This window comes from Globicephala melas, chromosome 5 (assembly GCF_963455315.2).
Source record: "Globicephala melas chromosome 5, mGloMel1.2, whole genome shotgun sequence".
In the NCBI taxonomy this organism is placed as follows: Eukaryota; Metazoa; Chordata; class Mammalia; order Artiodactyla; family Delphinidae; genus Globicephala; species Globicephala melas.
Window position 1 is genome coordinate 47636178 of NC_083318.1, and position 16401 is coordinate 47652578.

Here is a 16401-nt window from a genome sequence, read left to right on the forward strand (position 1 = left end):
GACCCAACACAGCCAAAAATAAATTAATTAATTAATAAACTCCTACCCCCAACATCTTATTTAAAAAAAAAAAAAGAAGTGGCTTTAAAATTAACAATCCATGTGTGTTTTACTTCTTAAAACTAACACTTTCTATTTGGAGATTACCAAGAGGCCAGTGTTAGGCAAAAGTCCCTCTTTCCCACCTTTTCATTTTTGTCTTCACTAAACCATCTTGGCAACACTTGACCCTCACTTCCTCCCTCCTTGGGGAGAAGTGACTTAACTGACTGGTAAATCTGGAAAGGATAACTTCCCTGCTCTGCTTAATTTCTCTCTGTTGTCATTCTGGAAGGAAACTGCCCACAGGGAGCAGGATTCTCCTGTGCTCTTCCAAGCCTAAGGCTCCGCAGGCAGCACCACCCTCCCCATGCTATGTGCTGGGCCCCACCATCCAGGGCAGCATCACCTCTGACTGAGAGACTCCCTAATTCTGGACCAGGCGGCAGGACCATGTGGCTCTCACACTGGGCTACAGCCTCTGACCTGGTTTCTATCATTAACAGACCACATTAACACACCACATCCTCCATCTCCCACTCCTTTATCTTAGTTCTTACTCCTTCAGAATAAGGTGGGAGTAAAAGAGGGTGCTGTTTATCTGGCTCCTTTCAAAATCCTCAGAGTCAGAATAAGGGCTATTGTCAGATATACATGTAAACACTGGAGTAGCAGTATTGGTCACTGATCCAAACACTGAAACCAACAAGCCATGTTTGTACCATTTTATTTAAAACAAGTCTAAAAAGTTGTATTTCTTTTATCATTTTATTCACTCAGTAGTAAACAAAAAGAAACTAAAAGTAAAAATTCATACCATCCAAATCACATGTTGAAATGTTGAAAAATACTTAAAAATTTATAGGTAGCAATAACATGATTTATGACTAAGTCTCAATCTAAGCTAGGGTGTTTACTCCAATCTCTCAAGTGTCATTCAACTCATCTATTATCCATCTGATTTGGACTTAAAATAAAGCCTAAACATTTAGTTAGAATATGCTGACAGAAAAATATTGGGAAGTCATTTAATTTCTCTAACCTTCAGTTTCTTCATCTGTAAATGAAAGTTATAAACATTTTTCTCTTCATATATTTGTGGCAAAAATAAAATGGGAGTACCTATCATAGTGATTTATAAGTAATAAAATATCATTACAAATTATTATTTTTTTATAAATTAGTATTCCTATTACTCAGTTATTTGATTTTTCTCAGGGAATCATGTAACTCTGCTATATATATTTCTTCATATTAAACAACGATGTATTGAGGAAATCCTACATTCCGTGGGACAGGTGCTATATATGCTATGGATAATACATATTAGTGCAGGCGTCCTGTGCTCAAGAAGCTTTTACTTAAAAGAAGAGATGCAAGAAGTACAGTGGAAGCAAAAAATAGAATAGCAGAGTAGATTTTGTGCAGTAACAATCATAAGGAAAGCAGAGATTAAAGAAATGAAAGGAGAATGGGCTCGATCTTAATGATATCCTCGACTCACCTGGATGAAAGGGAGCAGGTAGGTAATTTCAGGGAAGACAGACACGTGGGCAGAATCAGACAGGAGCAAACATACCGTGAATGCTGGAGTAGTCGGGCAAGATGATTTCCTGCCCTTTGGTAAGCAGCTCACTAAGCATTGTCCTGGTTCTTCAAGGTGAACAAGGATGCATGTCAACTACTCAGTTATGGTTTTTGGTAAGAATATGGCAAAAATATGGCTTTTAAAGGTCTCTGTAAAAAAGTGTCTTTGGACTGTCTTTAACCAAATTTTCTAGCATGTGAAGGAAAAAACGGAGCTAACATGGAGCAATCGGTGATAAGACAGGGTAAAGCTCAATTATAAGACTCCTAATTCTCATCTAGAGTAAGACATTTATCATTATGTTAGAAAGTGTTTGGGGAAGATTATTTTAATTAGGAGGCACTTTACATAAATATTCTCTAGCAGCGTATGGATTCCGGGGGAGAGAGAAATCTCTCATTTGTTTACTTTGTTTCAACTTTAAGTAATCCTATATAATCAAAGAGGAGAAAATAAGAATGTCATTAAGTAAGTTTTACCTCTCTACTGGGGATGTGCCTCTACTCTTTCCCAGCATAGTTATGAATGTAGTCAGCACTCATCCATATTTAGGAGAAGGTACACAAAGAAGCAAAGCAAGGAAAGGATGGCCAGTTAGTCAATTCCTATCCTATATCCCTGCCTATATCTGGGATTGGCCTCAGACCAATAATCTTGGTACCTCAGAATCTATAATGTACTAAAGCAGACTTCCTGTGTGTTTACTGTGTAAAACATAAGCCACATCCCAGAGTGAAGAACACAGCACTGCAAGGAAACACCACGAATGACACCATTTATAATGAAATGATTGGAGGTTCTCTAAGAGGAGGTGACATGGTGTAGACGTCACGGCGTAAGATCTCAAGCAATCCTTGTCCACTTGAAAAATTTCCCTCCCTTCCCAGCCTGAGAAAATGTATTTAAAGGAATTGACAGACTTTCCTTAAATAATTGTTCTAGGATTTAAATTGTTCCCTAAAGAACAGACATTTCAGGTCCTTCTGGAATGTGGTAGGGTGAGGAGATGTGCTTCATGGAAATATTTCTAGACTCACCTTAGATAGCCACTGGCAAGAATAGTTCTTACTGTTGTAAAATGTGTGTATTTGAAATATATTAGCAAGGCAGGTCAACTCTGAAGTTTACAAAGATTTTGCAACTACACGGTTTCTTTGCTGATTTTGCATTTCCCTTGAAAACACCTACAAAATGCTAAGCTATATGTTAGTTTTATTGTTGTTGTATTCTAGAAGAGATATATAAGAATACTGAAGCCAGCTTACTATCTTGAGCATTATATTTTTAGTCTAAAATCTTGTTAGGGACCTACAGCTTATGTGCAAATTTGTAACAGAGGTATATTTTCTAAAAAGAATTTTAGCTATGCAACCTCTATTGTCATGAAAGAAGGCATTTGGCTAATTCCCTCTGTGTCTCCTTGAACATTTGCAATAACAGGAAGGAGTTAATTCTGCTTTTCACTCAGGTGATGTTTAAAAGCTTCTGCTAATTTCTTCTTCAAGGCACCAGTGATATTTAGGAACTGCTGAATATAGGGAAGACAGACGTAGGAGTTGGGTGTTTGTTCAGGTGCTTCTGGCTTCTAATTATTTTATCATTATCCATTTTTCCCTGTAATTTGTTTAAATTTGGAATCACATCATCAATATATCTCATTGCTGCTGGGTCTTCAGTATTCTCCTGTTTATTCATGAGAGAGTTTCTGTGACCAAGTCATTAATAACCATGAGTTTACTGAGATATAGAGTCACTCATGTACTTAATTCTATTCAAATGGATGTCTGGGAAAGCACTTGCCCCCAGTATACTACCTTAATCTTACTAATCTAGGAACCTTAGAGTACTTCTTTACTTGTAGAGATTTAGAAACAAACAAACAAGCAAACAAACAAAACAAAAAAGTTAGCACTTACAAAGAAGGTTAGAGTGGAAAAAACATGAGTTCTAGCTTCTGAAGTCTGTGGTTGATTCCAACTCTGCTGTTTGGTTTCTCAGAAATGAGACAAGTTTCTTAGCTCCTTTGAACAAATTTCCTCACCTATAAAAGTGGTTATTGAAAATACCTGTGAACTATCTGATACGTGGCAGAACCCAGCATAGTATAAGTTGCAACACAAAGTACTCAGAATCAGCATAAAGAAAATTACGTTTTTGACAGCTCTGTTCACAATGTTTAGGAGCCTTTCTACTTAAACTAGTTTTGTAAGAAGAGGGGAGACTGAAGCAATAATTAGAAAATTTGAGTTACAATAGGGTGTGTGCCTTGTCTCAAAATTATTCTATGATTCAAAATCACTCTATGGTTTTGAAGATCTATGAAGCTGACATTTTGAGGACCTCTATTTTATGGATGAGGAAACTGAAGTTCAAGGAGTTTGGTGATTTACATAGGACCAACAGCCAGCATGTTTCAGGGGTGGGATTTGACCAGTGTCTGTCTGTTTTCAAGGCTCAGTGTCTCCTAACGTGAATGCTGCCCTGCCTCTACAGCCAAGTTCTACCATTAATTCACAAAGGAACTCTGTGTAGCTCATTACTTTATCATGACATGTAATAGGAGGGAGTCTGACTGCATGGGCTTTCATATCTTCCTACTCAAAAGATCTGTGATTCTTAGTTCCAGACTTTGTCACATAAACAAGATATCACACATTCTTACTTGAGATGAACACAAGCATACCTCTAAAAAGAGACATTACTCTCCCTCCCTGCTATTTAAATGTATCTCAGTAAAACGCATATAGTAGTAAGGCTCAGGAAACATTTATTGATAATAGCAATAATTTTATGTATTCCAATTTTCCTCCTAAATCCATACAGGCCCAGGTATTACTTCATCTAGGAAAAAAAAAGCCATTTTTTTTTCAATAAATAATCTGATGCCTACTAAATGCCACTCTTGATGGTTGTAATGGGCATGATCATTGTTAAGAAGTGGAGATCATTTCATAAAGGAAGTGCATCTTGACTGACAAGAAAGCAGAACAAGAGGAGCATCTTCAAGCTACAACATGAAGTTCATATCTGCACATAATTATGATTCTTAATGTTAGATTAAAAAGCATTAGCAATTCAGCCCTAAGACACAGTTTCTTAACATTGAGTTTGCCAACATGGTCCTCAGTGCCCACCTTCAGAATGTCCCCTGATCAACAGCAGATGGTGACAGTGCAGTGAGCACAAAAGCCTGGGCACTCCTACATTACAGACGGGCAAGTAAATTTGTGCCACCACTTTGAAAAGCAATTTGATCTTAAATATATGCTAGGATACATGAAACAGCCCGTTCTCTTGTTCCATTAATTTTTCTTCTAAGACTCTATCCTAAGAACATAATTCTAAATATGTAAGCAACTTCACACACAAAGATTCTATTAAAGAATTTTTCAAATACTGGACAAAATGCAAGTAACTTACATGTCCTAAAATCAGGGTAAGTAAATTATATTGTACATATTTATAGAATATAATGTAGGCATTAAAATATTTATGAAGGACCTATAATCTAATATAAAAAGATTTCTGCTCCACTGTTGAATTTAAGCTACATAAACTTTTTTACATACAGTATTATTAAGTTTAAAGGAACAAAATATTACCAATGGTTATTCTTTGAATGGTGGGATTATGGGCATTTTATTCATATTTCTTTCTTTCTGTATATTTATAAACTTCTTACAATGATTATTTATTACTTTTGTAATGGAAAATCCTTCCCTTTCTCACCATTCAGGTTTGACTTCCAACGCTATAATCTTTTCACACTTAAATGCAGTTTAGTGACTTAAAAATATATGTATATAAAAAGCCTTTATATGTATATATGAAAACACAAATTATGTTTGATCATACCTCAACCCAGTGGTTCTCAACCCGGTGAGAGGTACTTTTGCCTGCCCTTCTTCCCCTCGCGGGATTCAGCAGTGCCTGGAGACACTTTTTGTTGTCAAAGTTTGCGGAAAAGTGCTGCTGGCATTTCGTAGGTAGAGGCCAGGGATGCTGCCGATAGCCCTAGCATGCAGAGGACAGCACGCTCAACAAAAAATCACCCAGTCAAAAATGTCGATAGTGCTGAAGTTGAGAAAGCCTGCCTTAAACAAAATGTTTAAAAATGATATTCATTCAAGACTGTAATGGGAACTCTGGGTTTATTACCAGAACCTCTGAATAAACTTGCCTATCTATCATCACTCCATCCATCTACTCAATCCCATAGACACTGAGGGTACAGAGACAAGTGCTCTGCCTATGTGGTGCTTGAAGTTTAGTGGAAGAGAAAGGCATAGAAATCAAGTTTAATGTAATTTGAAGTGCTAAGGCAGAGTGCTTTGGGATAACAGACATGGGTACTTCATCCAGTTAGGTGGTTCAAGGGAGGCTTTCTGGAACAGATGGTTCCCGAGCTGAGCTTAAAGGATAAGAAGGAGTTAATCAGGTGAGGGGCAATGAGAATTTTCTTCTAGAAGGAGGGACAGTCATAATACAGGGAAAGGCATGACACATGAAATAGCATGGGGTGCTTGGGAAATAATGAGTTTGATAGCCTTGGAACATAAAATGGGCCCAGGTGAGGGTGGGGAAGGGGCACAGAGGCCTTAGGGCCAGAGTATCGTTTTCTGCTTCAGGAAGTCAAGAAATGCTTCCCAGAGAAGGAAGAATATGAACTATGATTTGAAGGTTGAAAAGATGTCTCCAGGAATATGAGGAGGGAAGGGCATTCTGGGAGAGAGAACAGAATAGGCAGAAGTATGGTAGCTGGAGACCACACAAAATGCTCAGGGAACTTAAGTTTAGTGTGCTGAAACATAAAGTTGGGAAGAAAGAGGGGAAAAAAAAGGAGAAATGACTAGAGATGAGATCAGTCAGATAGGCACTGGTCTGATAGTGACCTTTGTATTATATGCAAAGACATGGAGATTTTATTTTATAAGTGAAACAGAATCTTGAGTATTCTTGAGTAACAGAAAAGAATCTTGAGTATCAGCTCAGTCGCATGTCCGGAAAGATTTCCCTTTTGAGAATATGAAGTCAGGTTGGAAGAAAGTGGGATGGGGATGGTGTTAAGATGAGACACGTGTATTGATTTAAAGGGACAAGCTATCAAAGATGCAGTGAGAAACCCACTGATACATATTTGCTGTGCTTCCATGATAGACTTTGTACTGCTCTGGACCTATGGAAATACTGGGAAAATTCACTCTGTGCTGAGGTAGAGTGTTCTCTTCTCTGGCTGAGGAGAACATAAATGAACACAAAGTAAATGACTTGGGGAACAGTGCATGAAGGTTTGTTATTATCAAGTATACCTTGTATGACATACATCAGGACTGACTGAATTCAGATTAAGGAGGAACTGTGGTATTAGAGAGAGGGTAGGTTTTGATCTGGGCTGAAATGGGGAAATATGGGTGGCATTTGGGTAAGAGAAGGCATTGTGGGAGAAAAGGGAAGAATGGGAGGGAAGACTTAGAAACTGGGATCAATACAAAGTGTCCTTGAAAATGTGAAACTAGGTTATATCAACTGTCTGTAGTTCCCAAGGATGTGTGATGCTGAGTGCTTAAGAGTGTCACTCAGATTCAGCTCAAAGGTCACCTCTATGAGTCCTTTCTGATGTTCCCCACCTTCTAAATAGTACTGGTCAGTCTCTTCTTATGTCCTTCTACGCCTTGCAAAGATGTGAGACCAGGAAAATTTACTAAACCAATTTGTCTGTGTGTAAACCCCTCTTAGCTAAAACTATGCCTTTAAGTTCCCAATTACTAGCACCGTTAAGTTCCCAGTACAGTGCCTGGTACACAGATCACTTTTTAAAACCTTCATTTCATGGATGCTTGAATGAACGATCATGTTTAGTAATAGGTATGATGGAAGTTAAGAACAAAGACAGCAATGATACTAACTCTGTAAGTAATACAAAGTATTTGGTGAGCTCTGTGTTCCAGTCACTGTGCTAAACATAATTTTAAGAAATATCATTTAATTTACTTCTCACAATAATACTATGAGGTAGCTACTATTATTCTCCCCATTTTTGAGAGAACCGACGTTCAGGGTGGTTATAAACTTTGTCCAAGACCATGTGGACAGTCAAAAGCAGAGCTGTGAACTGACTTCAAGTCAGTCTCACTTCAAAAAACATGAAATTAACCATTATTTATAGATTTTTCGTTTTCAAGAGAATTCAGACTTAAGGTGATTTTACTTTTTAAAACCTTGGTTGATTCAATGTATTTGTCCTTGACGCATAAGACTCAATGTAATACAATACGCGGACGACCAGTTTACTTTGAAGAGTTGAAATGTGTCTTTAACAAACCCACAAGATAAGGGTTTATAAACTCAATGAAAAAAGCATAATGTCTTCCTTGTCCAAGAGGCAATGAAACCTAAACAAAAATCAGTAAGAAGGGGGGACCCTAATTGCCTAGCCCCAGCATTGACTCATTGTGTAACACAATCATGTTGATGGCTTAATTTACATAACAACCCTCTAAATTGGCCTAGAAATTGTGAAATTAGGGGAAGGGAAAACACTGCACACATACATCCTAATTCAAAACACTTGCTAATTTGGCAGATAATTCCATCAACCCAAAAAGAAGGACTAGACCCCCATCCACTCAATGAGACTCAGGACTCAAAAAAACCTAGATAAGTTTCCAAAAGGCGACATCTTACCAACATGAGACCCCTTCTCAACGGGTTCCTTTATTGCCAACTCTAGTGTAGGGGTTGGCAAATTACAGTGAAAGGTCAAGTCCAGCCTGCTACCTGTTTTTGATCTTTCAGCGGTACTGTTTTACATTTACAATGGTTAAAAAATAAAATTCTGTGACATGTGAACATTGTATGAAATTCAGATTTGAGTGCTATTGGAAGACAGGCACACACATTCAGTTTTATACCTTTCGTGCTACAACAACAAAGTTCAGCAGTTATAACAGACTTCATGACCCACAAAGTTTAAAATACTTAACATATAACAAGATGACTGACAACTGTTCTAGAATAAAGCTCAGCAGGGGCCCAAGAACTCAGTGAAGAAATCACTGCAAACATCATGGGTTTGGCCTTTCAGATTTTTTGCCTAACTCAGTGGTTCTCAAAGTGTGTGCCCTGGAACAGCAGCAGCCTAAAGTGAGAAATCATTAGAAATGCAACTTCTCAGACGCTAACCTAGATCTACTGAATCTGAAACTCTTAGGGTGAGGAATAGCAATCTGTATTCCAACACACCATCTAGGTGATTTTGATAACACGTAAAGTTTGAGAACTGCTGGTATAACTCAAGGAACGTGTTATCTTTTCATAATTACCAGAAAGGCATTTATTGGCTTCTATTTGTATCCCAAGCACTGAGCTAGATATTTCACTTATATGTTTGTATGCCCTACAACAATCCTGAAAGGTTGGGCTTATTAGCCTCATTTTACAGAAGGAACTCGAACTCAGGAAGGTTAAGTAATTGGTTGAGAGTTACTGAATTAGGATTTAAACTCAGAGTTTCACTTGCCCTCACTTTACTCTGCCCTCTCCCTTATCATGTATGAGAGAAAGCAGCTCCTTAGACCGTGAGAGAGCTGCCCGGGTTTATCAGGTCGGCTTTGGCATTCTCTTGTTGAATATAAACAATTTCACAGACTACTAACACCAGACAAGACCACTCTGTACCTACGGATTAAGAAAAAAACAAGACCACTCTGTAATCAAGGCTGAGAAGAGGACAAACATGAACTTCGTTTAAACCACAAAAATAACCAAGTATCCACCATTCTAGCTAATGTAGCTTGCTTTTTGCCAATTACAGCTTGTACATAAGATTTATTAAGCCAATTACCCTGGATTACTGACTTCACTGAACAAAGCCCTGCTTCCTAAATCATAATCCTCTAACACAAGCTCAAATCCAGAAGTCCTTTCTAACACTCTGTTACCGAGATGCCCCACAGTTCTCCATGGTGTGTTCTCCTTTTCCGCGAAAAGTAACAAAGCGAAATTGTTTGACCACAGGTGTGTTCCTGGTGCTTTTTGGCTGGAAGTCATTGAAATGTACAACTCCTCCACCCTCATCCCTCCTCACTAAGATTCCACCTCTCTGCTCCAGGCTGGGGTGGGAAATGGGTTCCCAAAGTAAGCAAAACTAAAACAATAAGAGTCCCCAAACCAATCAGTACCAAGCACATTGCCAGGTTCAGAGCAGACATTTACATGGATTAATTATATCTCAAGTGGATTAATGGGCTTTTTAGAACCAACCTGATTACAATAATGACTTCAGGAAGCTGCCTTTTTTTCCCTTTAAATTACAGTTTAAATTCCTATTTTTAGCTTCCAGTCTTTACTTATCAAAGTCTTTTGATCCCTCAACTGATCAGATTTCAAATACCACCATCTTTGGGTAGCCTTCCCTGAAATTTTCCAACTGGATGAGATGCTCTTCTCTTTGTGTTTTCTAAAGGCCTTGCTCCCCCGCACCAGACACTTTTTCATCTTGGATTAGTTATTCATGAGCTGTTTGGTCTTTAATTTGAAAACTTCCTAAGAACAGTAAAATGCCCCATGTCCTTTATTCCCCTTCACACAGTAGGTGCTTAGTAGATATTTGTTCAATTTCACTTAGAAATCCAAGTTGTTGTTGTTTTTTCCCAGTTATGGAATTGAAAGGGCTACTTTCCCAGCCAAATCAAAGTCCATCTAAGCTGGGCTTTTTCAGCTCTCTGCTGGACCTCTGATTTGAAATTATTTCCCAGGGCCATAAGGTTCTAACGAACAGCTACCTCAGATGCTTTTGGTGTGTGGTTTATCTCTGCTTTGCAGGGTAATATTGATGTTAAATCTTTCTAGCAGAGAAGAAAAGAAGGTAAAAAAATCGTAATCAACTAATCAACAGTTTCCAAGTTACTTTGGAAACTTGAAGGAGGCACTAGAGGCTCTCAAGTATGTAGCACAAGTAGGAGTGCACTGGCACTATTACTGTATGGGAGTAAATTACACTCAGGCCATCATTTTTTTTAGTATGTTCTACATATCAAGCATTGTGCTGGACAGCAAGGTTAATTATATAATCAAGGGGAGGGACTAAAACTATGTTTATTTCCCTTTACATTTTTTTCTGGTTTTGTTCCAGGAATTCCACATTTTATACCATGTTCCTCTGTTGGTATTACCTCACCCAGTACCCTGCATGCAGAACTTGTGCAAGCAACTTTCTGGCATATGAATTTGATAAACTTCTCTTTATCCATTAAAAACCCAGTTTAGAAATCATGTCCTCTGGGGAGTCATCTCTGATCACTTCTATCTCTTCCACTTGGGCTTAATTACTTTCCATTCTTTGTATCTCGGACTCGTACTGATTTAGCTACCATAATGTATTGCATTTTCTTTGTTTATACTCTACATACCCTTATACAACTGAGAGTTCCTTGAGGGTAGCAACTACTTTTAATTCATCTTTGTATACTGGACCTAGCAGTGCCTGGCATATTGTAGACAGATGAGAAACAATAAATGTAAGCCCCTGCAGAAACACAAATAACAAAGTATTGGTAATTATTGAAGTTGTATGATGGGTACATCAAAGTTCATTATACTATTCTCTACATGTTTTGTGTGTAAAATTTTCCAAAATAAATGTTCAAAGTAAGTGAAGACCTTGCAAGATGTCAGATGTATCTTTCAAAATTTTTAAATTCCCACCGTAAATGAAGCTACTATATTGGTAACTACAACCTCTGTGTGCCCCAGATTTTTTTTTTTTTCTCATAAGAAATACATTTGAGGCCAAACAACACTGCCCTGAAATAAAAAAAAATTATGCCATTTCAGAACAGGTGCAGGTCAAGAGTATTATATTAAACATGAGTTTCTGGAAAAACTGGAAATTGACCTTTCACATTAAATATCTTATTGAGGAGGGCAATCTGTGGATTTTTGTCCATGTTGTCTCCCACCTAAATTGTTCCAGAAGCATAACTGGTACCTCTGCTTCCACTCTCTTACCTCTGAACTCACCTTCACCTACTCCCAGGCTGACGCGCCTGAAACACTGGTCTGCCATATCGCTCATTATTTCCCCAAAGTTGAAGACTTTGAGCAAATGGCTCTTCACCAGTGAGAGAATGTGTCCTCTCAGCATTCACCCCAATGGACCCCTTCAGACACATCTCATTTCAACATTCTGAGGCCCGTGTGCTACAAGCTGCTGCTCTTCTCCATGAAAGCTACCCTCAGTCAGTGCTCAGGGTCACAATTCAAGCTCTTTGCTCAGCCTGGAATGTTATTTCCCCATTCTCCCATCTGGGAACTCCTTCTCACACTCTAAGTCCTATACAACTGGTTTTCTCCTCCACGAAACCTTCCCTTGAGCCCTTTCCAGAATGTTCCACTCCATTTGTGCCTCTACAGGCCATTTCTTGGGTTTGTGCCCAGAGCTTATTTCTCCTGTCTTGTTAGGTAATTAGTTTCCCTTTCTAGAATGTAAGGTTACTGAGAGTTCATTCCTTCAGTGTTCATCTTGTCCCTTCCCACCAACTCAGTCAATGCCTAAGAGAGGCCCTGCCCACATTTAGAATCCAATAAGCTATATATTACATGCAGCACTGTGAAATGATGAGATTAATCTTGTGAGTGTTCCTCCTCCTTCCCTTTATTAATGAGTGGATATATGTAAAACCTCAACTCATTATATTAAAATCCCATTAGTCATTTTAATCCTCTTTACAAATTGCTTTTGCTCCCTAAACCTTGAATTTTAACTGAAAGAGAATTATTTTTTAAAGTAGGGCTTTATTGAAATCAGAATCTAATTTAGGTGGGAGCAGAAATGTTTCTCTTTACCTTTTCCTGTTCATGGCTAATTCTCACTAGCCATTGTAGATAATAATAAAGTAACGCTGCTTTATCTTGACACTAATACAGAAGCTCTCATTCACATAGGCTCAGAACTACTCTCTAAGTTAATCAATCCACGGAGTCACACTAGAGAAAATACTCCTCAATGGTACCAGTGAAGAATCATTGCGCCCTGAGGACAGTTTAAAGTTTGATGTTTCCTAAAAGAAGCTCATAGTTCTGCTCTGGGCCTCATCTTTACTTCTCCACCAAAAAGAGTGGCTAATTCTCTGGCCATTTTCTGCGCTATTTTTTCTAAGTGGTGCAATCGCAGTTATATGTTTGGCAATCTACATTGGGAAAGCCCTTTTTGGCCTTTTTATCATTTGCAGGTAGAAAAGATGAAGGATTTGATAATCTAATATTTTGTGGCTTGCTCTGTAAAGGTTTTTTTTCTTCTATCTCCACTTGACTGGTGAGCAAAAAGTTCTGTTTCTGCTTGGAGAGTGCCCCAATCTGAGAAAACAGAGACAGGAGGCCTAGGCTAGAATTCTTATGATTTAATTGGGTCTCATTGTTGGATTCTACTTGGGCTAGCCATTCATGGACATTGAATATGTCACAGATGGTCAAAATTCAGGGCAGGTCTTCGAGGGAAAGGGGCTCAGGAAACCATTTGGCTTGCTTCTGTTCTAATCCTGCCTTTAAAGTCAGTAGTCTGGTTTAGCTCACTTCCATGCCATGCTTGGGTCCTATACTTGGGTTGGGAAGTTGTGTAGCCATTGTGTAATCTTATTTCCTATGAATGCATTTCCCTCAGATATCTCATAGGGTGTTAGTGGACAGTTCAGTACAAGATTCAGGAATTCAGGAAATTTCCCACCAATGTTTTCGTTAATTCTCTTTCCCAATATTAGGAAAGAGAAATAAGTGAAAAGTGTGTTGTAGTAGGAAAAGCACTGTATAGGGTTCAGCAGTCCTTGGATTCGGTTCTGTCTCTGCTCCCAGTTAGTGTTGCCTTCTGATAAATCAGTCAACATCTCTGGGTTGCAGTGGTCTTCTATGTAAACTGACACAGTTGGACTAGACCAGTATTTTCTAACATATACTTCAGAACAAAAAAGGTTTTTTTCCCATTTTTTTTCTACTTGTCAAGGAAATATACCTCATGTATGGTGATAACCTGCATCTTTGTTATTTTAGCAAAACCAAGCCTTGTATATTGAATCCAAAGTTTGCCCAGCTTATTGGACATTTTACACAATATCTTAAATGTGTAGGTACATCATCTCTATATCTGTGTGTGTTTAGAAATAAAGATTCATATATGGACATGGATATTATTATTTGGGTATGAATACGGATACCTATCCCAAGAAAGATGTTTCAGACTAGCTCAAAATTCTGTGATTCTATTTGCAGGAGTCAGGTTTACAATTCTACTTTTTGTATTGTTGGAACTCAAATTTGAAGGTTCTGTCAGAAAATCTTTAAGTGACATAAAACAGCACTTAAAGAATAAAAGCTGAGTTATTTGCAGGGGGCTTTTGCAAACTTGGGACTTTTGACTTTAAATGTCTACATTACCAACACTGGCAATAAAAGAACTGTGCGCTATCTTATAGGGCTGTGAAAGTTGACTTCCTCGAATCCCTCCATGATGGTTTTCCTTAGAGCCTGCTTTATCTAGTTCTGAAACCAAGCCATCTTGAGTATAGTGCACTAAAATTGTGGGCTATGGCTCAACTGAATCCAGAGAACAAAAACTAATATGGAGAAGGAATGAAACAGAAGCAAATTTTTCCAATCATAGAAATTGAAATGATCTTATCTGTATTTTGTTAAGTCACCACTAGTGAGTGCACTGAGGCAGAAATCTCAAAATAATGCAAGATTGTTGTGTAGCACTTGGAAAAGTTTGTTTCTGTATTGTTTTCCTTCCAGTAAAAAATGTAAGGTTAAATAAAATTACTCCCACGGTTAAATAAAATTACTGTGTAATATGAGAAAAAGCAGAAATTATTTTCTGAGGTTTTATTTAATCCCATTACAATATTATTCTTATGTGTGCCTGAGCAGAATTTGTCACAGATTGAGAATACTTAAAAGAAGATACGAAAATTGCATGGAACTTTTTCTGTTCTTATAAGGTCTAAATAGTAGAACCTAATGAACCCACTTGTAGAAAAAAGGACTTTCTGAAGATAACATACATTGACCATTATTAACGTATTAACAGAAACAACCTGTGTACCGGATGGATATAGTTTGGGATGATGTCATCTTAGCTATCAGGTCTTAGCTCCTTAACTTGGTCAGAAAGATTAGAAGCATGGGCAGGCTTAAATATGTTCCTCATCTTCCCCCATTGCACATAACGTGAGAAGTGAATATTCATAAATAACTCAGCAGTAAAAGATCATATCCTTAGGAACTCCATTCTTTCACTTGAGAAGAACGAAGAGCCTGGGTGTAGAATTGACATCAAATAATTAGGGTTTAAATAATTCAAAGCATGTTATTTCAGTAGAAAGATTGTATATGTATATATAAAACTATATATATAACTATATATATAACTATATATATATATATATATATAACTATTAAATGGAAGTTAATCAACTTTTTTTACTCCCCAATCGTTGTATAGTAGAATTGATTTGGGTAGTAAAACTTATATTAGATGGATAAAATATTTATTGGTAGCACCAATGCTGTCCTTTGCTTATATGGGTTCCCACTCAAGAGACAAATGAGCAAAGTGGCTTCATTGGAAAATGCAAATGGAACACTTTTGCAAATTAAGAGTTCACAGCACATTTTTGCTAAGCCTTCATTAACTCAATTTTAAATCAAAAGCTTACCCAGAAAGAAAAAAAAAACAGGCTTACTCACTTTATATCATAATCAATAACCCAGCTCCACCCCCATACCTCCTAACTAATGAGGCAGCCACATAGTTCCCTCACAAATCTGGATATTCCTCCAGAGGATGGAATTACTAATGACATTACGGCGTGGTAGCCAACACGAAACTTGACAACCAAAACAGCAACCTGTATTATCACCCCGTAATAGAGAGTCCTAACTTCCCACCTTGGAACTATATTTAACCCATAATATCAGCCTAAACTCAAATAGGTTTCAAATAGAAAGATAATGGCACAATACCCCTTCCTTTCCAATGTCAAATATCCGGGTAAACAGAAATGAACTGCCCAGTGCTAGGCTGCTCCATGTCAAGCATGCATATTTTAAAACTTTTACTTTGCGTATTAAGCCTGCTCAACTTCTGCAGCGTCTGTATCCACTTCTGAACCAGACCTGACCAACGGCACAAATGGGAGCGACCACTTTACCTTCCGAAAAATCAATCAGTCCCAGCAAATGAAGCAGCTTCAGAGATGCACATATAATCACAACAATACCCACTGTTTGCAGTCCTTCCGACTCCCACTCGAGAGTCAACATCCTTCAAGCTGGTAGAGCATCCCAGCCTCCGAACCCCTTCGGAGTGGAGGGAGTTAATTAGAGAATCCGAGCAATATCTGGCTTGGAACGAAGACTCACGAGGGGGGAAAGTGAGCAGCTCCTCAAAGATGCACCTGGCAAAGCAGCGGCCCCCCGGGGTGAGGACCGACCTGGGCTGAAGTCCAGGCTCTCATACTGATGCTGGCATTTGCCTGGTAGGGTCCCTCAATCACAGCGCGCCGGCCTTGGGACTCTGCGCTGCAGCCAGCAAGTACTTGGACTTCAGAGCTGCTAGGGAAACATCTGTTGGAGAACCGGGGAGTTTGCTGTGTCCCTGCCGAGAAGAGACACTCCCAGGGAACTTGCCCTGGAGAGCACAGCGGCGCTCCGCGCGCTGACGACGCAGCACCGTGCTGAGAAGAGCTGTCTGCGCGCTAGTTTGCAGCCTGGTAAGCTTGCGA

General features: G+C 38.5%; 1 protein-coding gene across 7 annotated transcripts in view; it reads right to left on the reverse strand.

Moving 5' to 3' along the window:
• Positions 1-16401, reverse strand: part of KCNIP4 (potassium voltage-gated channel interacting protein 4) — a 1198945-nt gene that overhangs the window by 215389 nt on the left and 967155 nt on the right. The window contains exon 1 of one of the 7 annotated variants that reach the window (XM_060299205.1): positions 16111-16311. The exons of 5 other annotated variants lie outside the window; for them this stretch is intronic. Coding sequence is in view for 1 of the 2 variants with exons in the window: in XM_060299200.1 (XP_060155183.1) it covers positions 15829-15940 (112 nt within the window). In the remaining variant the exon portion in view is untranslated. Of the gene's footprint in view, positions 1-15828; positions 16017-16110; positions 16312-16401 lie in introns of those variants that run through there. One more of the 7 variants, XM_060299200.1, reaches the window with a different exon arrangement.